This window comes from Camellia sinensis, chromosome 9 (genome assembly GCF_055761805.1).
Source record: "Camellia sinensis isolate YWXY chromosome 9, ASM5576180v1, whole genome shotgun sequence".
Classification (NCBI taxonomy): Eukaryota; Viridiplantae; Streptophyta; class Magnoliopsida; order Ericales; family Theaceae; genus Camellia; species Camellia sinensis.
This window is the reverse complement of record NC_138969.1, coordinates 161,954,274-161,976,940: the sequence shown is the minus strand read 5'-3', so window position 1 is coordinate 161,976,940 and position 22,667 is coordinate 161,954,274. Positions and strand designations below refer to the sequence as shown.

Below are 22,667 nucleotides of genomic sequence, written 5' to 3'. Positions count from 1 at the left end.
GAATAACTAAGGTTTTTCACTCAAATTAATTGAAAATATGAGAACATTGACAGCAATGGTACCACACTCAACATTGATACCTAAATTGAAAGCAATAGGATATGATTAACTAGGGGTTTTTATTCAAATTGATTCAGATTGAAACCTAAATTGAAATCAAGAGAAAATGATTCACTAAGGTTTTTTTACTCAAATTGTCTAAGAATCGGAGAACATTCACAGGAATCGTACCAAAATCAACAATGAAAGCTAAAATATGAGAACATTGACAGCAATGGTACCACACTCAACATTGAAACCTAAATTGAAAGGAATAGGATATGATTAAGTAGGGTTTTTCACTCAAATTGATCCAGAATATGAGAACATTCATAGCAATCGCAGCAAAATCAACATTGAAACTTAAATTGGAAGCAAGAGAACATGATTAACTAGGGTTTTGAGTCAAATTGATTGAAAACTTGAGAAAATTCACAACAATCATGTCAAACTCAATATTGAAATCAAGAGAATATGGATTAAGTTTGGGTTTTCACTCAAATCGACTAAGAATCTGAGAACATTAACAACAATCGTACGGAAATCAACATTGAAACCCAAATTCAAACAAAGAGAATATGATTCACTAAGGTTTTTTACTCAAATTGTCTAAGAATCTAAGAACATTCACAGGGATCATACCAAAATCAACATTGCAAGCTAAATTGAAATCAGGGAATATGATTCACTAAGGTTTTTTACTCAAATTGTCTAAGAATTTGAGAACATTCACAGGAATCGTGCCAAAATCAACAATGAAAGCTAAATTGAAACTAATAGAATATGATTAACTAAGGTTTTTCACTGAAATTGATTGAAAATATGAGAACATTGACAGCAATGGTACCACACTCAACATTGAAACCTAAATTGAAAGGAATAGGATATGATTAACTAGGGTTTTTTACTCAAATTTATTTAGAATATGAGAACATTCAAAGCAATCAGAGCAAAATCAACATTGAAACTTAAATTGAAAGGAAGAGAACATGATTAACTAGGGTTTTTTACTCAAATTCACTAACAATCTGAGAATATTAACAGCAATCGCACCAAAATCAACAATGAAACGTAAATAGAAAGCAAGGGAACATGATTAACTAGGGTCTTTCACTCAAATTCACTAACAATCTGAGAATATTAACAGCAATCGCACCAAAATCAACAATGAAACCTAAACAGAAAGCAAGGGAACATGATTAACTAGGGTTTTTCACTCAAATTCACTAACAATCTGAGAATATTAACAGCAGTCGCACCAAAATCAACAATGAAACGTAAATAGAAAGCAAGAGAACATGATTAACTAGGGTTTTCACTCAAATTCACTAACAATCTGAGAATATTAATAGCAGTCGCACCAAAATCAACAATGAAACGTAAATAGAAAGCAAGGGAACATGATTAACTAGGGTTTTCACTCAAATTCACTAACAATCTGAGAATATTAACAGCAATCGCACCAAAATCAACATTGAAACGTAAATAAAAAGTAAGGGAACATGATTAACTAGGGTCTTTCACTCAAATTCACTAAAAATCTGAGAATATTAACAGCAATCGCACCAAAATCAACAATGAAACGTAAATAGAAAGCAAGGGAACATGATTAACTAGGATATTCACTCAAATTCACTAACAATCTGAGAATATTAACAGGAATCGCACCAAAATCAACATTGAAATGTAAATAGAAAGCAAGGGAACATGATTAACTAGGGTCTTTCACTCAAATTTACTAACAATCTGAGAATATTAACAGCAATCTCACCAAAATCAATAATGAAACCTCAACAGAAAGCAAGGGAATATGATTAACTAGGGTTTTTCACTCAAATGCACTAAGAATCTGAGAATATTAACAGGAATCACACCAAAATCAACATTGAAACCTCAATAGAAAGCAAGGGAACATGATTAACTAGGGTCTTTCACTCAAATTCACTAAGAATATGAGAATATTAACAGCAATTGCACCAAATCAACAATGAAACCTTAATAGAAAGCAAGGGAACATGATTAACTAAGGTCTTTCACTCAAATTCACTAAGAATCTGAGAATATTGACAGCAATAGTACCAAAATCAACAATGAAACCTCAATAGAAAGCAAGGGAACATGATTAACTAGGGTTTTTCACTCAAATTCACTAGGAATCTGAGAATATTAACAGGAATCGCACCAAAATCAACATTGAATCCTAAATAGAAAGCAAGGGAACATGATTAACTAGGGTTTTTCACTCAAATTCACTAAGAATCTGAGAATATTAACAGCAATCGCACCAAAATCAATAATGAAACCTAACTAGAAAGCAAGGGAACATGATTAACTAGGGTTTTTCACTCAAATTCACTAAGAATTTGAAAATATTAACAGTAATCGCACCAAAATCAATAATGAAACCTAACTAGAAAGCAAGGGAACATGATTAACTAGGGTTTTTCACTCAAATTCACTAACAATCTGAGAATATTCATAGTAATCGTACCAAAATCAACAATGAAACCTAAACTGAAAGAATGAGAACATGATTTTTGTGGCATTACAATGAATGTTCTCAGATTCACAACCAAAAACAAAAACAAAAGTTTCGAACTGAACATTCAAGCTGAAATGGAAATAAAAAACAAAAGGTTCGAAAATGAAAGTTTCAAACTCAACATTCAAGCTGAAATGGAAATCAATAGCAAAAGTTTCGAAAATGAAAGATTTCACAAAAACTAGGGTTTAAGATTCTTGAATCTTACTAGTTTTCACCATTTTTGGTTGTTCAGAAGTTTGAATGTTTGATGATCTAGTTTGTTTTTGCTAAATCTGAGACGAGATTGATGAAGGAAGACGAAATGTGAGGCGAGATTGGTGAATGTGAGAATGAAATCTGCGAGGGTGAGAAATGCCGGGATGAACTGTGAATGAAATCATGAATCTGCGATTTTTGTTTTGTGTTTTGATGTAGTAAGGGTAGTCTCGTCATTTCAATGGATTATGGGACTTACTAGTTAAAAGTTTTTGAACTAGGACTTAATGTACCATTATTTGCTAAAACGGGACTTACTTGTAAATCACCTAATAAATTAAAAAGAAATGACAAAATAATTTTTTTATTAAAATGACAAAATACAGAATAAACGACAAAACTAAAAATACAGAAATGAATTAAATTGCATTACTAATGGAACAAATTATTAATATAGATAATTAAAAATTAGAACACATCTTTGTAAATTAAATATTGAAAAATTTAAGAACAAATGATAAGAAAATAAGCAAACCGAAGCCTGTACTAGACAGTTTCTTTAAAACAGATTCACCGCCTCCCGATGGATGTCGGAGGTACGTCGACATCTGTCTCCCAAGATACGACAGTTGAAACCAGCTAATATAAAACACCTTCTGAATAGCTTCGATGAACTTGACAATGGATGCACTCTCTCTTACAAGAAATGCTTTTTGAGAAATGCTTCTTAGACTTGTTGCAACTCTTTTGTTTCTATCCAAAAGTTGAGTTGATATATGCTTTTGGAGGAAAATTCTTCGGTGTGCATTGCACACCATATGCAAAGTACTTCCCTTGAGTTTTCCTTTGAAAACTATATTCATATTGTCACGACACAAACCCGCCCCCCATAGGTTTAGCGTCGCAACTGGCCAGTAATCCTTGGATTACCAAAGACCTCTAAACAGAATAACATATAAATAGAGGTTGAGGAAGCAAATATATAAAGTACAACATCCATTGAGCTATGCAGACATACATGAGACTGAATAACTTTTAAACTTATAACATATACGTAACGTCACATAGATACGGTAATTTTACATCATCCCATGTATAGATAACCAAAAAACTTGTTCAAAAACCAAAAGAAAACAAAGTTTTAAATGTTCATGAAACAAGGCCACAAGGCTTGACTTGATCTGGAACCTTCTCGGGAGGCACAAAGGGTGACTGACAAAACGAAATCTTAGGCCATCAACTCTGGGCCTGGTCACATGCTTAGTCACCTACATGTATAATATAAATAGTGAGCTAGAGTCCAGTGAATAATAACAGAGTAATGGGGTTTAATGAATGTTGTCCATAATAGTTACATAAAATAGAATTTAGTATATATCAGAAGTGGGTTCATAATCATATTCAGAAATCATAGGTCATAATAGATAAAGATTCAGAATCATATTCATAATCAGAATTTGCAGTTACACGTACGTGGTATATTCATTAGCACTAGCAGAAACAGTTAACCCATAAAGGCGTACAGTTGACCCATAAAGGCGTACAGTTGACCCATAAAAGGACGGTCACAAAGACATACAGTTGACTCACGTGCATGGAGACGATACAGTTGACTCATGAGACGTATAGTTGACCCATAAATGGGACGTATACAGAAGGATCCATAACAGTTGGCTCATGAGACGTACAGTTGGCCCATAGTTGGGACGTAATAGAACAGATAGTAGATGTCATCTGAAGCTAAGAATGCTACGAATACATTTCAGAAATATTGGACAACCATTCATTCATACGGAAAAATAATATTTTAGAAACAGATCATCTTATATTATTCAGAGAATGCTTATAATTGAGCATAGCTTTACAAAGTTATTACTCACAATTAACAGAGGACTCCAAGGCAAACAGACAGAATAGGCAAATCAAACGTCTTGTGGCGTATGACCTACACAGTTACAGAATGAACACGTACCAAATTACACACCCAAAAATATTAACTTAAATCTTTTCTTATCTTGGTGTGTTTCTACTTCTTATCCTCATTATGGTGCCTTAATCTTGGCCTAGGAATGCCTAAAATACAATGAGGATGCTAAAATGCACTTGAAAACACTTAACAAAAATTATTGAAAACAGGGGTCCCGCTCGAGCCTAGCTTCCTTCGCTCGAGCGGACATGCAAAATGCGAGTGGTCGCTTGAACACACATTCCTTCGCTCGACCGGTCTGTAAACTTTGCAAAAGTGCTAGTTGCATGATTTTTCCGCTCAATGCTCGCTTCGCTCGAGCGTAAGACTCATTCCCTCGCTCGAGCGCAACTTTTGTTGCTCGAGTGGTCTGCAAAATACGCAAATTTTTGGGAGCATGCATTTTACGTTCGAGCGAACCTCTAGTCGCTCAAGCGAGTGTGAAAGTGAAGGTGGTCGCTCGAGCGGAGAATCCGTCGCTCGAGCAGAGAGGTCGAATTCTAGAATTTCCAAATTCACCTCCAAGCTCTTAAACTCAATTCAAACACTACAAAACTCATCCTTTTGGACCAAAAACTTGAGAAATCATATGTAAACTTGGAAAACATGGTGAATTCAAAATCAATTTCATAAAATCAAGATTTAAGAGCATGTGATGTATGCAAAACCAACCCAATTCTTTGGAAACATAACACGACCATGATAGGCATGATATGAATGAGATTCCAAGTTTCCAATTCAAGATCAAATAAGATGTTTTACTCAAAAACATAGTGAATTCTTAAAGTAAAACCAAAATATGAACATGCATGGTATGTATTCTTAGGCAACATGTTCTAAATGTAATGTAATACACATGCATGTATGTATGCTCCACTCTTCTACTTCATTAAGCTTAATAGTTGCTTCAATTCACTTAATTCTTTGAATACATGTGTTATGTATTCTAAGTACACAACTAAATGCTTGATTTCTTACCTTAGGTTCTCAATTCCTTGAATCCTAGTGAGTTCTTGCTTAATTTCTTTAATTCTCCTTAATTCTCTAGCAAGTTCAAATTCCTTTGTTTGAAGACTTCTCCCTAGTCTCTCTCTTTCTCTCTCTCTCTACACGTTTTGTTGCTCAAGACGATGGTAAGAATGAGTCTCCTCAACTATAAGTGGTCTATTTATGTGTTTGATTAGCTTAAGTTAATTAATTATGATTGAAACAAAGTTGATTTCACTTAATAATTTATTTATCTTAATTTAATCGTTCCGAATCGAATTTCAATTGAACCTACCATAATGTTCTAAAAATTCCAAATAACACGTATACTAAGTCAATTTCTGAATCGGATGCCGATAATGCCTTCATTTCGCAAACTAAAATGGAAACATGAACAAATCTTTCTACAATAAACAGATATAAGCACAATAATACAAGTTACACATGCAATTTAATTCAGAATTTCTCCTAATTACTGATTAAGCTTATTTAACCACAAATTAATGTAAATCAAAGGTCGAGGTTGTTACACATATCGTGCATATATATATATATATATATAAACAAACAAATCAAAAGAATGAAGAAAGAAAAATCTTCCTCAAGTTTCATTGGCTTATGTTTTTTACAAAACACATTTTGATACCAACCTCTTGGTAAAACTCTCCCTTGATAATTGACTTACAACAAGAGGGGTGGTATTTTGCTTCTGTTAGCTTTACTTAGACCATTTCTAATGGTGAATCAAAAATTTTATCAAATTTGAGTAAAATTTTAATGAAAAATTTGATACTGTTTACTCCAATGCTAAAATTAGAATTTTCATCAAATTTTTTTACATCCCCAGTTATTCGGGAGAACGTCCGAGCTGATGCCTTAGAGATCGTCCGGACATGAACAAAAAAACTGTCAAAATTGCTCTTGGTGGACATCCAGATGGACATCCGAGAGGACATCCAAGTGGCAATCCGAGAGGATGTCCGACCAAACGGTAAATTTAAATTTGATTCTTTCATTTGATGAAAGATGAGAGGCTTCTTTCATTTGATGAAAGCTTTAGTTTTGTCTCTATTTGATATGACTTTGGTGAAAGGGTTGGAGCGCCTCATTTGGTGCTTTTCATCAAATTTCAAATTTGATGAAACATCTGATACTAGATTGGAGATACTCTTAGGTATTAATATATGACACTTCAACGATGTCTAAGGTGGTATTTGGGATGTTTAGTTTTGGTTAAAACAACTAATAAAGACAAAAATATAAAATAATCAATAAAATAAAATGTCACATCTTACACATCAATCAATCATTTTTTCTCTCATAACCATATATTCAATTACAAAAAAAAGAAAAAGAAAAAAAAAGGCACAAATAATTCCAAACACAACTATTTTCATTTTATAAAATAACCAAATAATCAAAAAAATCACTAAAATATCTAACATTTCAAACGAGCACTTAATCCAACTTATGGGTTGCTCTCACTGTGGTTCAAAATGCAAACCTCATCCATACGATCCCATGCTAGTATAGGTATGTTTAAACTTATATTTGACATGGTAGCTGATTTTGATATCAAATGATACGAACACTTTGTGTAAAACTCAGTCTTGAAAATTAGTTTACAAGAGAGAAAATGACCAAGAGACTTATATGTATGTGACCAAGACCTATATTAACTGATGTAGAATCATAACACATCATATAATACATGGAGAAACTAGTTGAAAAACATAACCCAAGTTTCAAATATTAAAAATTTTGAAATTTATTTATAACTAAATATCACACCATCAAGCAAAAATGATTTAGAAAAAGCTCACAAAAAAGGAACTTTTTTGATTATTTACTGTTAAAAATAGGTTGTTTAAAGTGACAAGAAGTTGTAACTACCATTTCACTTTCGATAATAGTTTTTTTTTATCAAAAAAGATAAAAGAGTTTTTTTTTTCCTTGAAAATGAGTTCTCTCACATCGGGCATTTGGTTGGAGAGGTATTGTTGAATTTAGTGGGTCCACTTCATGATCTATTTTAATTATTTAAATTATTCATTTAGTAGGGTCTTGAGGTGACCCACTGAGCCTAACAATATCTTTTAAATTTGTTTTTGATAACCGGATATTTTGATCAACTTACGCGTATTTTAATTAATTTTAAGATTCGTATAAAACATCCATTCACGTAAATCAAGTAAATCTTGAGTAGAGCTCGCATGCATGATCTCAAAGAACGGATTATTCCTAATAAGAGTTAAACTTGAAACATAAAAAAATACACCCCTACGTCCCAAATTGTACTCACTAAACCAACCCCTTCAAATTAATAACACCTCTCTAGTTAGATGCCCAATCAAAAAAATTCAATCCCTTTCTCCTTTTTGTCAATAGATATGAGATGATTCACTAAAATTACCATGGAAAATTCATCGATTAAACATTTATCTCTGTAATGAAAGTTCAGTTATATATTAATCATTGACCTCATACCAAACCCATTGTCCCTCACCAAACTTTCTCAACAATTATAACATCTCCAACGATAATAGGTATCTTATTTATCTAAATATTATTATAAAATATATATTTTATTTTGTTTATCAATCGTTTTATATTTCTACTTTAATCGTATTCTTTATTTTAGCTATTCATTCAAATACTATTAATTTTATAGAATGTCACATCAGTAGCAAAGATGGAGGGAAATAATCATAATGATTAAATACATTTTGCCTCGCTTTAAAAGCTAGTTACATATAGCTAGTAAATGTGAGTTGAGCTAAAATGCCTAATCATATATCTAGTGCATTGGAGTTAAAAAAAAAAAGTGAGTCATACTAGATATTTTAACTAACAATAGTGGGTTGGAGGTGCTCTAACAATTATAGCATCATCTAATCTACTCCTGGTTGTATTTATATCTTGAATTGAATAGAAATTTAAAAAAAGAAAAAGAAAATATAGAAAAAAAATAGTTTATATTTCATTTAAATTTTCCTCACATTTTTCTTTTCTTTTTCAATCTTTCCTTAAATTAATAATCCAAACACAATTTTAATAAAAATAAAATTTGATATTAACTGAGGTACTAAAATATTAGGGCAAATTACACTAGTGGTTCTTATATTTTATCCCTTGTGTCATTTTGATCTCTACACTTTCAATTAACTAGATTTTGACCATTAATTTTAGATTTTGCGTCAATTTGGTCCAAATGATAATATTATTAATGTATTTTAAGAAAAAATTATCATTAAATTAGTTGAAGTTAACTTACTGAGTTTGCTAAGTTTATAATTTTACTTTTACAAATATGACACGTGACACTTATGTATATATTTTTTATAAAAAAATGTTAAAAGTTGTAAGCAATTGAACTAAATTAAGACAAAATTATAAATTTAAAGTCAAAATTGAGCCAGTTAAAACTACAGGGACTAAAATGACCTAAAAACCAAAGTACAAGGACTACTGTCATAATTTATCAAAAATATTAATCATATGTCACTATCTTTGAAAAGAAGGATTTATTACACTTTATATCCCTAAATTATCGCTAAATTAATATTTATATAATTTTATTGATAAGATTGATAAATGAAATTCTAATACTAATTTAAACAATAACAAAATAAAGTACTTTTAAAAGACAAAATACAAATTTAAGATTTTTTTTTGTAATAAAATCTTAATTAAGTAGGATCTTTTACTATTTTTTAGTAATAATTATGCGTATATATTTTATATTTGTAATCTTTTTAAAGGCTAAATAGATTTGAATTAAATATTTTAGCGACTTATTAGATTTAATCGATAGTTTAGAAATTAAATAAACTTTGATTTATATAATAATTTAGAGATTGAGTAGAGTAAATTAATAGTTTAGAAATTAAGTAGATAATTTGATGATAGTTTAGAGATAGAAAGTGAAATAAACCATAAAAAGAAATGGTACAAAAGATTAGCGTCGAAAGGATAAAAATAAAAAAACTTGGAAGGAGAAAAGAATATCTACTTGCTAAAAGATAAAAACAAAAAAACAAAAACAAAAAAAAATAGCCATAGTGGATGTGTGCTATTTCTTTTCCTTGTGCATCTGAAATACCTTTCAAATGCAATGGTTACCAAAGTCCACTTTGAACAATCTTATCAATGCGATAGACTTCCTCCTAGAGTCCACATTCAAAAAGTTCTTTGTTTCTTCTACAAAAGGTAAGGGCATTATAGTCATTCCATCCCTTAATTCAAATCTTTCAATTTATTAACTACAATGTACATGCACATTGACGTAATACAACGGTAATCTCTCAAACTTATCTTAAGTTAAACAAGCTTAATTTAACCTAAGCCTCGCCGGAAAAAAAACACCGGAATATCGCAGGAAAACTCATCGGAGTCTCGCCGGAGATATATCAATCTCTATCAGATTGTCTTCTTCGACGTGAAACTGTTTCCCATCTAGTTCAATCTCTATCAAGCCTTCTCTCTCCTCTTCGTCCTCCGGCGAGTCCCACTCTCCGACCGCCGGAAAATCGCCGGCCGACGAGCTATCAGAGTCGGTTTCCGGGTAATACAGAGACAACGACGGGTATTTCTCTGTTTTAACGACGTCGTTTTGTTCTTCTTCTTCGCCTTCGTGCTCTTCGTGTATGATCTCCAATGGTGCTCCTCTCACGTTCCATTCGACGAACGAATCGGCGTGAAACGCGTTCGAATCGGAATCCGAGCACAAACCCGATTCGATTTTCGACTCTAAATTTGATTCCATCGATACCCATTTGCTATCTTCGTCTGTTGAATCGTGATGATGGGCTTGTTTTGGTTCGGTAGAATTGAATTCCTTTTCGACCCTTTGTCGGATTGGTCCTAATCTGAGAAGGGTGAGTAATAGAATTGCAGTTGAGATCACTACTGGTGAGAAAACGATTCTCAGGAAATGGCCAGGGAAGTAGAGGAGGAGTAGAGTGTATAGAGTGACGATGGTTGAGAAGAGAGGGTCCGAGGAGAGAGAGGATAGATAGGAAAGTGTTTTCTCGAGAAAGTCCATTGATTCGGCCAAGAATTTGGTGGAAATGGAATTGATTCCCATGGCGTCTCATCCATGGGGAAGAGTACTAGAGATTCATGAAACAAACCGGAGATGAATTCAATTGAGTGATGTGATCTTTGATTTAAGTGAAACAATGTGAACTTTTAGCTGTGTTTGGTTTGTTAAATATTAGAATTATGATTTGAGAATAGAGTTGTATTTTGAGTTTGTGAGTTTTAAAATTATGATTTAAGTGTGAAAAATTTGTTTGATTATAAGTTTTGAAAAAAGTTTTGAATTGAGCTTGAATTGAGTGATGTGATATATGATATTTGATTTAAACATTTACAACTCATAATCAAATATAAAATCTAAAATTCTATTCAAAACTTATAAAAAAATTTAAAAAAATTCTCAAAATATTTTTTATTTAGAAATTTTAAAAAAAAACGAATATTATTTCGGTCAACTGGTCGGACATCCGAGAGGACGTCTGAAAAGATGATCGAATAGACGTGTTTTGAAAAGTGAGTGCGAAATTAATTTTCTAAAACTGTAATCAAACAACGCACTCAAATCAAGCGATACAATTAAACTTTAAAATTCTACCAAACGAATCTTTATTTTTTAGAAGCAAATAAGTAAATGTCAAATGACCAAATAGAAAATAGCCTGAAATCGAGCAGTAGAGCTGACTAATAAGTTATTTACGTTTAATTTTATAACTTAATGAATTTAAAATTTTATTTAACTTCACTTCATAAGGAATTGATTTTGAAAGAACATTTAACGGGCTAAATATAAATCGAATTCAAGTAGTTTAATTTTTTTATAATGTATATAAATTTATCGAGTCAAATAGTATGTTATTTAAGTTTAATTTGAAAATTTAATAAGTCTAAAATTATATTTAAGTTTGACTTATTTACCTAACGAGTCAATCTCAAATGAACTTTTAATTAACCAGACATGAGTCAAGTTCTAACAGTTTGGTTTGTTTAGCACCCCTATGAACAAATAGGGATGAGCATGGTTTGAATTGGTTCAATTTGGAGTAAAATTAGGACCAATTTGTCATCTAAAATTCTATAAAAATTGAAATCAATCCAATCCATTTAAATTGTGGAACCAATCAGAACCAAACCATTCAAACACAATTCGGCTCGGTTTGAAACTACGGATTCACATAATCTATTAAAAAAATTTATATAACATTTTCATTTCAACATTAATCTGTCTATAATTTTTTAAAATATAAACATACATATTGTTTCACCATTAATTTAAATAAACATAATATTTAGTTCCATAACAATAATAGCAACAACCATCACCAAATTCCAAAAAGAAACTAAGAGAATGAAATGTTATGAATTAGGGCTCTGGAATGTTATGAATTAGGGTTTTGATTTTATATATAAGAGATAGGATAATATATATCATGGGTGTATGGTATGCATATAGTCTTATATATAAAGGTATGATAAAATATTTCACGAGTGTATGGTATGAATATAATCTAAGGTGCATACGGTCCAAATCGATTCTAATCTCAAATTGTGAAATGAAATCCGAAACTGATCTGCAAGGAATGGTTTCTCAGTTTTTCAATCCAGAACTAGACCACGAATTTAAAAATCCAATTCAAACCTATCAGATTGAACTAGACCAGACCGGATTGTGAATTTTACGAATTCTTTACTTAGCTCTATGAACAAATATATCTATTTCTTATATTATCATCAATTCTATTTATCTATTCTATTATATAATGTTAAGTTCAAATTCGATACAGTAATATTTTTTGTCACAAAATTTTTATTTCAACATTATCCTTTTGTAACTAACAATTGCACGGCTTCTTTTGTAATTTCGAGTTTAATCTGTAACTATCAATTTTAATGTACATTGAAATTTCAAAGCACACCTACATGAATGTGTAACATCTAGTCTATATAAAGTAAAGACTTGAGTTAATGTTGGCACAAAAATGTCACAATTTTTACTTTTCGAAAATGTCCTTATGTAACTAGGAAAAAAAAAAATTATAATTGTTAAATTCAATCATATTACAGATCTATGCATACACTCTATTTGATGCCAATGATGTCACAATTTATCCATTTTTGGGTAAATCACACTGACACCCCCAAGTGTTCTATTTAACACATATCCTCTTATATTTAAAAAATTACATTTTTTTTTTAGATTTATGTACAGAGAGCAAACATTCAGGCAAGCCCGTATTCCTTTCTTCCAAGCTCCTGTCTGTCCGATCGACCTGCGAGCACAACGGCGGTGAGCTACCCGGCGGTGTGTGGCCGGAATACCCCTCCGACGATCAAGTTAGACACACACATGGATAGAGAGAGAGAGAGAGGATTGAGTGTTTTGTGTAAGTCTCACCAAATGTTCATCTGCCTATGCATGGAGGACGCAGACATGCTTATATATGTTCTGCGCCCCAATTCTACTCCCATTAGTCTCTCGACACGTGGTGCTGCTATCCCATCTGTCAGCACAAATCCAACTGAACATCACTTACCTAAACTGCCAGCCCACTCTACTGGGAGCTTGGCAGCCGGGATACAGCATCTCGGCTTCCTAAGGCCATGCTGCACTTCACACCCGAATGCTCTTATAACCGAGCTCCGTAAAAGCCGAGCTCGGGTGCATTCCGGCAAAGCCGAGCTTGAAGTAGGACATGCCGGTTAACCAAAGGCCTTCATGCCGAGCCATGGGTGCGCGTCTTCCAACCGAGCAACGCACGAACCGTGGAACCTTGCGAGGCTGCGGACATCTCAGCCGAACCCTCACTTGACCGGCTTCCGTACCAACAAGTCTGAGTAGCTCGGTTCCACACGCCCTTTGCCATTACCGAGCAAAAAATCCCTTCTGGGTAGCCCAGGCTACCACGGCCCAAATGTGTTCGGCCCACAATTTGTTCGGCATCACGACGGCCGACGGCCCAATCCAGATCATAAATCTCCCTCTCAATTGCCCCTTAATTCTGTCCGCGCAAAAGTGACCGGGATTACCTGTGCTGACCGGGGTAACACTTCCTCGGTTCTCAGTTGCAAGACGGTGACCGGGTTAGTTGACAATAGGGACACGTCAACGATTTACCATTCAGTTGCAAGACGGTTCTCGGTCGACGCCTCGATTTACCATTTTGTCTCTTCAGTACTGATGTCGCCGTCAATAGGGACACGTGTCGTGCATTGATAGGCCTCGAGCAACCAACCCTGACGTCCCCTCGTATTCAAAATTTTTGGCGGCTCCTTGGGTCTATATACGTGCCCAGTCTGTCTTTATTTCGTTCTTACTGACTCTCTTCCATTCTAAGCGACTTGACGCTGCAGTGCCCTCGCCAAGCCTCCATTCTCGCCCTTCCTCTGTGTTTGTGCTTGAAAGAACTGCATCTGCCTCTAGTCTGGTAAGTCCTTCTAGCTCTTTGTTGCTATTTCATTTGTTATTCCATGCTTTAGGGCACATAATCCATAGATTTTAGGGTATAGGCCCCCAAAACCCTCCCATGCCCCTTGCACTCATTGCTGTTCTTCATCCTCCCTGATGAACACCTGAAGATCTGGGGTGAACCGGGCTCCACGTCTTCTTTTGATCCCAAAAAACATTATGACCAAGCAACTTACAAGTTTGCACAAAGTCTTAGTAGAAACCGGGGTAGGCAGAGAACTTGGTCGCTTGACCGGGCTAACATCAAGTCCACTTAAGCGACCGAGCTCCCTGCGACCGGGGTGGTCTGGCACTCTTCATGACCGAGCTAAAGTCAAGCTCATTTGTGCGACCGCGCTTCCATTTACAATTACCCTCATTTTCCTGCAGAGTCCAAGGGGACCACAGACCAGTACGGCTGAGGCTCTCAAAGACCGAGCAACCATTAAACACCAGTCTTTGCCAAACCACCTCAGTCGGCTATACATGGGGCGCTTCCGCTTCCTTGTCGATACTCCGACTGCCCTGGCCGTATTTCGGGAAGAGTATGGTATCCCGGCTGACGTCCACCTAGAGCTCGACGAGATTGTGACAACCCCTTGGGGCAGATTAGACCAGTGCCCCTTCACCGTGCTATCCATCATTGAAGGAGGCCTCCGTTTCCTGGTCAACCCACTGATGACCGAATTCTTGCACCGCACCGAGCTGGCACCCACTCAAGTCTCAACAAACACTTACCGAATAATCAACGGGGTCTACGAGTTGAACAACCGGCTAAGAACCAACTTAGGTTTAGCCGAGATACTCCGTCAATACACCCTTGGGCACACGGGAGATGGCTTCGCCTATTACTTAAAAATTCGACCGGGCAAAGAAAAAATAGTGACCGGCACCCCAGACACGGACTTACACGATGACGATTTCTTCTAGGTGTCTGGTAACTATGAAACAACCGACGTACCGGGATGGTTCATTAGCAAGAACTTCGGCGAGACATGTAAGTCGTGCTAACTGCTCGGTCAATTTGTCTTTCTTTAACATTCTGTACTTGACACTTTTTATTTCTTTGCAGCGATTCAAGCCTTGCAAGCCAACTACCACTACCCCAACGAAGCAGCCATAAGGACTGTGCTCCGTTACCGCAACCGGGATTGTAACGAGCTCCTCGGCTACACTCCAACATACCGGTACTCAACTCCACGCCGGAGTAAGGTCACAGACTTTCTCCGTGCTCCATCACCTCCTCCAGATCCCCACACTGCCAGACGTCCCCTTCATCCGTTTAACGGAGGTAGAAGAAATGGCGAAGAGAAGCCGTATCAAGAACTTACTCACCGCAACATCCACCGAGATACCGAGCATACCAACCCGATCTCCTACTGTCGGTCAATCCAGTGGGGCCGTGGTGGCGTTGGCATCCACCGTCACCGAGCAAGCAAGCCAAGACATCTGCCGTGCTGGGAAAAGGCCTTGTGCAGACCCATCTGCCGAGCTGGTTGCAGAGCTCAATACCGAGCAACCTACCGTCACGGTCGACCCAACGCCCGCGTGGAAATCGCAGCTCAAGCACCGGGGGAAGGAAATCCCGGCAACAGCTTCTATCAAAGGCGACAAAGAGCATCTGCTCGCCTTTGATCTCACCAAAGCGCTCCTGCTACTGAGCGACGTGGTTGGCAGTGATCATGTGCTAGACACCCGGTTGGTGAAGTCGTCGGTTAAATCCATGACCAGGGTAAGAATCTTAAACTTCCCTCAAAATTTCTCAAGTGTTTGTTCGGTTTCCTTTCTAACCAAACTTTCTTTTTGTAGGCCATCCAGAAGCAGCACTTGGTCATGGAGCGCATTCATCGACTCCGGCAGAAGGCCAATAATTCTGCCAGCCAGGTTACAAGCCTCCAAACCGAGCTCGGGCGGGCCAAGTCTTCTCTACAAATCGCAAATGCGGACAACGACAAATTGCTCAGCCAGCTTGGTGTCGGTGAGCAGGAAAAGATGCAATAAAGGCCGAGCTGGAGGCCTTGAAACAGTCAAGGGAGAAGGATCTGGAGGACGCCAATAATGCCGGCTTCAAGAAGGCCGAGGAGAGCTACACAAAGTAGGTTCAAGCCATCCAAGATATCTACTTCAAGGCGGGTTGGAAGACTGCTTGTGAGCAGCTCGGCCAAGGACTTAGGACCGACATATTTGCCTCTCCTCCAGCTCTCTTCTTGCCGACTTACCTTGTGCCATACGCCAACGATATCTTCGCTGCATTGCAGGCTGAGGCCGAGGAAGAAGGAGAAAAAGAAGCCAAGGGTAATGCTCAACAAGAAAACCGTCCAGAGCAGCCCGGTGCCCAAGATCAAACAGTACCAATCAACCTGAAGGCAACCGAGGACGAATTCTCTGACCTTTCCCCCCTAGCTTAGGTTTCTTTCTGTCTTCCTTTTTTTTTTCTTTTTTTTGGGCTTGCACATGTAATAGGGCTATACGCCCCTCCTCTTGTAATTACTTTTCACATCAATGAAAAAACTCAATTTCCTTCCAAGTGTTTTTACGGTCTACAAGCGAAATAGGTTCAACAGCGCTAAATATCTCGGCAAGACTAACCAGCTCAAGTAACCGGAATAAAAATCGCGGTTAAAGTCTTATGAAGTTGAATAAATCATCAACTCCATCGACTGGAATAAAACATCTCGGTTTTAAACTAAAAGTTGAACAAATCATCAACGCATTCAACTGGAATAAACATCTCAGATGAGAGTCTCAGAGTTGAGCAAAACATCAACTCATTCAACCGGAGTAGACATCTCGGTTGAGTGTCAGAGTTGAACAAAACGTCAACTCATCCAACAGGAATAATCATCACGGTTGAGAGTCTCAGAGTTGAGCAAAACATCAACGCATCCAACTGGAGTAAACATCACGGTTGAGAGTCTCAGAGTTGAGCAAAACATCAACTCATCCAACTAGAATAAACATCTCGGTTGAGAATCTCAGAGTTGAGCAAAACATCAACTCATTCAACCGGATTAAACATCTCGGTTGAGAGTCTTAGAGTTGAGCAAAACATCAACTCATTCAACCGGAGTTAACATCTCGGTTGAGCATCTAAAAGTTGAGCAAAACATCAACTCATTCAACCGGAGTAAGACATCGCGGTTGAGAATCTAAAAGTTGAGCAATCAACTCATTCAACCGGAATAAGACATCGCGGTTTAGAATCTCAACTGATCAGATCGACTCAATGAACCGGAGTAAATCATCTCGGTTTTAATCTCAAAATTAACCAGAGTAAAACATCACGGTTGAGAATCTCAAAATTGAGAAGCAACAATCAGAATGCTAAGGCAAAGATGAGACACTTCTATATATTGACAAAAAGAATATTACATTCTGAAGTGTAAGGCAAAAAATTCCTTTGCACAAAAAGAAAACAAAAGCTAAAAATAGTACAGTTTGAGGTTGGCCGCATTCCATGGCCGGGGTATTCCTCTACCTTCCAGGTCCTCCAAGTGGTATGCCCCTTGCCCGCCAGACTGATGATCTTGTAGGGTCCTTCCCAGTTTGCCCCTAGTTTGCCTTCTCCTGGCACCAGGGTATTGCCTATGACCTTCCTCAAGTCCCAGTCACCTACTTTGAACGGTCTGGGGTGTACCATTTTGTTGTATTTCCTTGAGAGCTCTTGTTGGTAGGCGACCACATGGATGAGAACCTTTTCCCGGCGTTCTTCCACAAGGTCCAATTCCAGGGCAATAGCTTCGGCATTCAGCTTTGGCTCAAAACTTTCACTTCTGTGGGTGGGCATTCCAACTTCCAAAGGTATGACCGGCTCCATGCCGTATGCCAAATCAAAAGGTGTTTCCCCAGTAGATCGTCGCGGGGTTGTTCGGTATGCCCAAAGGACGTTGGGGAGTTCCTTGGCCCATTTTTCCTTGGCTTTCTGAAGCCTCTTCTTCAACCCATCAAGGATGGTCTTGTTTGATGCTTCGGCTTGACCATTAGACTGTGGGTAAGCCGGGGTAGAGTTGTAGAATTCAATCTTTAAATCTTCACAAAATCCTCTGAATAGGTGACCATCAAATTGCGTGCCGTTATTAGAGATCAGAATTTTTGGGACGCCAAACCATGTTACCACATTTTGCCAGACAAACCGCTTGACGTCTTTCTCCTTGATTGTTGCCAAAGGGTCTGCTTCAACCCATTTGGTGAAGCAGTCTGTGGCCGCGATAAAGAACTTCCGGTTGCCTGGTGCAGTTGGGAGTGGCCCCACTATATCGAGCCCCCACATCGCAAAGGGCCAAGGGCTGGTGAGGGGGAGAAGTTCTCTGGCCGGTTGGTGAATTTAGTGGGCAAATTTCTGGCACTTTTCACACTTGCGAACATACTTCTGCACGTCGGCTTGCATGCACGGCCACCAGTATCCCTGCGAAATAGCTCGGTAGGCCAAAGATCTGCCCCCTATGTGACTGCCATAGATGCCTTCATGAATTTTATACAGGAAAGCGTTCATGCTGCTCGGGTGCACACACTTTAGATAAGGACTGGTAAAAGACTTCTTGTATAGAGCGCCTGACGGAGAGAGCCAAAACCGCTCTAACTTCACCCGGACTTTATGTGCTTCATTCTTCTTGGCTGGGAGGGTCCGGTCTCTAAGAAAGAGGATAATAGGGTCCATCCATGACGGACCTAGCTCGGCGCAGAGTACTTCTGTCTGCCCGGTTTCCTCAATGCTGAGCCGCGGGAGGAATTCAATCAGGAGAGGGTTGGGAGATGTGCTATCGACCATGGAAGCAAGGCCGGCCAATTCATCTGCTCGGCCATTTTCTTCTCGGCCAATCTGTTGGACCCTTATTGCCTGGAATCGCTTGATGTGGTCTCTGACCAGAGCCTGGTACTTCATCATTCTGTCATCCTTTGCTTCGTAAACCCCAGAAACTTGGTTAACCACAAGCTGGGAATCACTGTAAACCATTAGCTCAGATGCGTGCATCTGAAGCGCACCCTTGAGACCGGCCAAAAGGGCTTCGTACTCAGCCTCGTTGTTTGAGGCAGGAAATCCGAGGGTGATAGAATGTTCGATAGTCAGTCCATCTGGCGAAATCAGAACTATACCTAGCCCGGCACCGTGACAGTTCGAGGCTCCATCAACAAAAAGTTTCCACATTTCGCCAACAAAGAGCTTCCAACAGTCTGAGAGGTTTTGAGAGGCTTAAAGGTTGATGGGATCATGGTTGTTCGGCTGTTCGGCTTTAAGTTCTGTGCTGAGCGGCCCCACTTCAGCCCCCCTCGGCGATTCGGCGCCGGACTCAGCTAGTTGATCCGTAATGCCTAAGTCCGTAGGCGAATCGCCGGGTTGCAGTATCATGCCGGCTGCAGGCTCTGTGCTGAGTGGTTCCATTTCTTTCTCCCTTGGTGATGCGGTACCGGACGGAGCAGGTTGGTCGGTGATACCTAGCTCTGTCATCGCATCGCCGGGCTGTGGTACCGTACTAACTGAAGGTTCTTCGGCGGGGCGCGCAAGTTCCGCGTCGTCGTCACCGCCTAGCTGTGTTATTGCAATCTGGCCTGCATTCACCTCCTCATCTGCCGCGGCAATATCCACCGGGCATACCGGATGAGTTCCAGGTGAGAATTCGACAACGAAGTCTGCCAATGTCTGCGCTTTTATGACGGTGCGTGGCTGAAACTTGATGTCAAACTGTTCCAGTTCGACCGCCCATTTGAGAATTCAACCGGAGAAATCTGCCCGTTCAAACAAAGCTTTGAGGGGGAACTCGGTTAAAACAATGATGGTATGAGCATGGAAATAGTGCACCAACTTCCTAGAGGCCATCATCAATGCCAGTGCCAGTTTTTCCAGCAGCAAGTATCTTGACTCTGCCGGTAGCAAGGTTTTGCTGACGTAGAAGATGGGGAGGTGCTTGATTCCTTCTGATCGGCCAAATAAAGGTAGAGTTCTTCGCCAGGTTTCGGTGTGACCAACAGGGGCGCTGAAGACAAATACTCCTTGAGCTCGGCCAAAGCCCGGTCACATTTTACATCCCATGAGAACTTTGATTTCAAAGCTTGAAAGAAAGGGCGGCAACGATCTGATGACCGGCTTATAAATCGATTAAGCGCGGCGGCCATTCCGGCCAGATACTGCACGTCCTTAGCTGAGCTAGGCTGCTTTAATTCTTGTACGGCTTTGATTTGTGTGGGGTCTGCCTCGATGCCTCGGTTCGTGACTAGGAAGCCTAAGAATTGCCCCCGTAGCCGAGGGGAATCTCATCACCTGGTGGAAGGTCGACGCTACGACTTGCATAGCGTGAAGCCATCCTCTTCTAAGGATCAGGTTATAAGTAGATGGCACCTGCAATACCTAGAACTCCACTTGCTTGACCACGGATCCCGCTTTGACCGGCAGGATAATTTTTCCCAAAGGCCACTCAGGTTATGAGTTGAAACCAACCAGTGGCGAAGTTGCCGGAGCCAAGTCTGTATCCCGGAGCTTGAGCTGTTTGAATGTGTCGTAATACATAATCTCAACCAAGCTTCCCTGATCGATCAAGATGCGCTTGACATCGAATTCTTTGACGTGCAATGTGACCACTAAGGCATCGTTGTGCGGCGTCTGAATGCGTTCTAGGTTCCTTGTAGAGAAACTAATTACGTCTTTTTCTTCAGTCTTGCCCTTTTTTATCGCGGGTTAGACCGACAAAACTTCCCTCATGTGCTCCGCTTTCTTGATCATACCTCGGAGTTCACACACACGCGCCGGTTCCACAATGCCGTGGATAACATTAACAATGCCCTGAGGGGGTGCCTCCAAGTCATCCGGTCTACGCGGATCAACCGGAGCTTGATTTGCCTTCACGCCCCCGTCAATGTAAAGGTCTAGGTGTTCGGCTGCGATTAGCTCTTCCAAGTGTTGCCTCAAAGGCAAACAATCCTCTATCCGGTGGCCGCGCTCTCGGTGAAATGTGCAGCGGTACCGTGGATTGAAACATTTCTGCGCATCGCCTAACTTAGCAGGAAACCGGACATAATCCTCGTCACGGATTTCACTAAGTATGCGATAAATTGGAATCTTAAAGACCGTGGTGATGCCTGTCCTGGCTTTTAACCTTCTGTTCGCATCAGCTACGTTGTTGCGGGGGTATTCATCGTGGTCATTCCGTCGACCCCTACCTCGGTTCCGACGATTTGAACCTCGGTCAGATTCCTCGGCGCGATCATTTGAACGGTTGGTCTCCTGTCCGACCGCGTGCACCTTGCCAGCCGACCTCTTGTCTGTTGCTATCAGAGTTGCCTTCGCGGTAGATGCTGCCGCATCATCTTCTACTCGGATGTGCTCGTTGATGCGCTGCATTAATTGGCCCATGGATGTCGGCTGGTGCATAGTAAGCGAGTCCCGCAGCCAATGTCCGACCGGGAGACTACGCTTATATTGAGTAATTGCCAGGTTGACCGGGCAATCCAAGATCTCATTGAAGGTTTCCCAGTATCTAGAGTTGTACACCTTAAGTGTGTCGCTCGGCTCCATCTTGACACTGAGAAGGTGGTCAACTTCCTTCAACGTTTTGGTGTTGGTTTTGAAGCGCGTCACAAAGGCTTCCGCCAACTGATGCCACCTTTCTATGCTCCCCTCCAGCAGCCTCTCAAACCATTTCAAGCCAAGCTCGCCCAAGTTTGATGGGAAGATAAGGCACATAAGGGCGTCATTTCGCCTATGTCCGGCCATGACCTGTCGGAAGTGGCTTACATGCATATAAGGATCGGTTTTTCCATCGTAGAGCGTGAACTTTGGCTGGTAGAACCCTGCCGGAAGCGGTGTTGTTTCTATCTCCAGGGAGAAAGGAGTGGCGCTCAGTCTCGCCAAGTCTGTGTTTAAAAGGAGAGGCGCAGCCAGGCGGGGTGGAGGCATTCTGACCTCTTCACTGGCGTGAACCCCATAGAATAGCCGCTGGAACGCCGGCACCCTCTAAGCCTCCCGCCGGCGAGCCCGTTCCTTCAAGACTTCCCGCAAATCCTCTGATTGAGCGGAATAAGAATACCTCGACATCGTCGCCGGACGTGAGGGTTGATAGGTGATGTCTTGCTCGCTGGACTTCTCTACGTGCGCGTCGGAATCTCCAACCTTGTAACTTCTGGTGATTGAGATGGACGGAGTACGCCGCTAGCTCTGACTGCCTAAACGGCGGGGTTGGGTGCGCTCACTGTGGTCTCCCACTCCAGCTACACCATTCCCTTTGACATGCCGCTTAAGATCCTTCATCTCCGCCGCCATTCGCCGGATGACGGCGTCTTGGTCCCTTAGCTTGTGTTCCAGTCGTCTGGCGTGCGATTCTCTCCGTCGCCAGTAACCGTCTGGACTCCGTGAATAACCAAAGCTTCTTCCGCGCTTATCCCGCGCGTCCCTTGAATGTCCTCCTGGAGAAGTCTCCAGGTCTGCCATCGGAGGAATGATGGTGGGATGTCCTTCTCTCCAT

General features: G+C 39.5%; 1 protein-coding gene across 1 annotated transcript; it reads right to left on the bottom strand.

The window, feature by feature from the left end:
* Nucleotides 1-10,116: 10,116 nt before the first annotated feature.
* On the bottom strand, nucleotides 10,117-10,497 carry LOC114318246 (uncharacterized). Its single transcript, XM_028265092.2, has one exon. It carries the CDS (start codon nucleotides 10,495-10,497, stop codon nucleotides 10,117-10,119), a length of 381 nt encoding a protein of 126 aa, XP_028120893.2.
* Nucleotides 10,498-22,667: the final 12,170 nt, after the last annotated feature.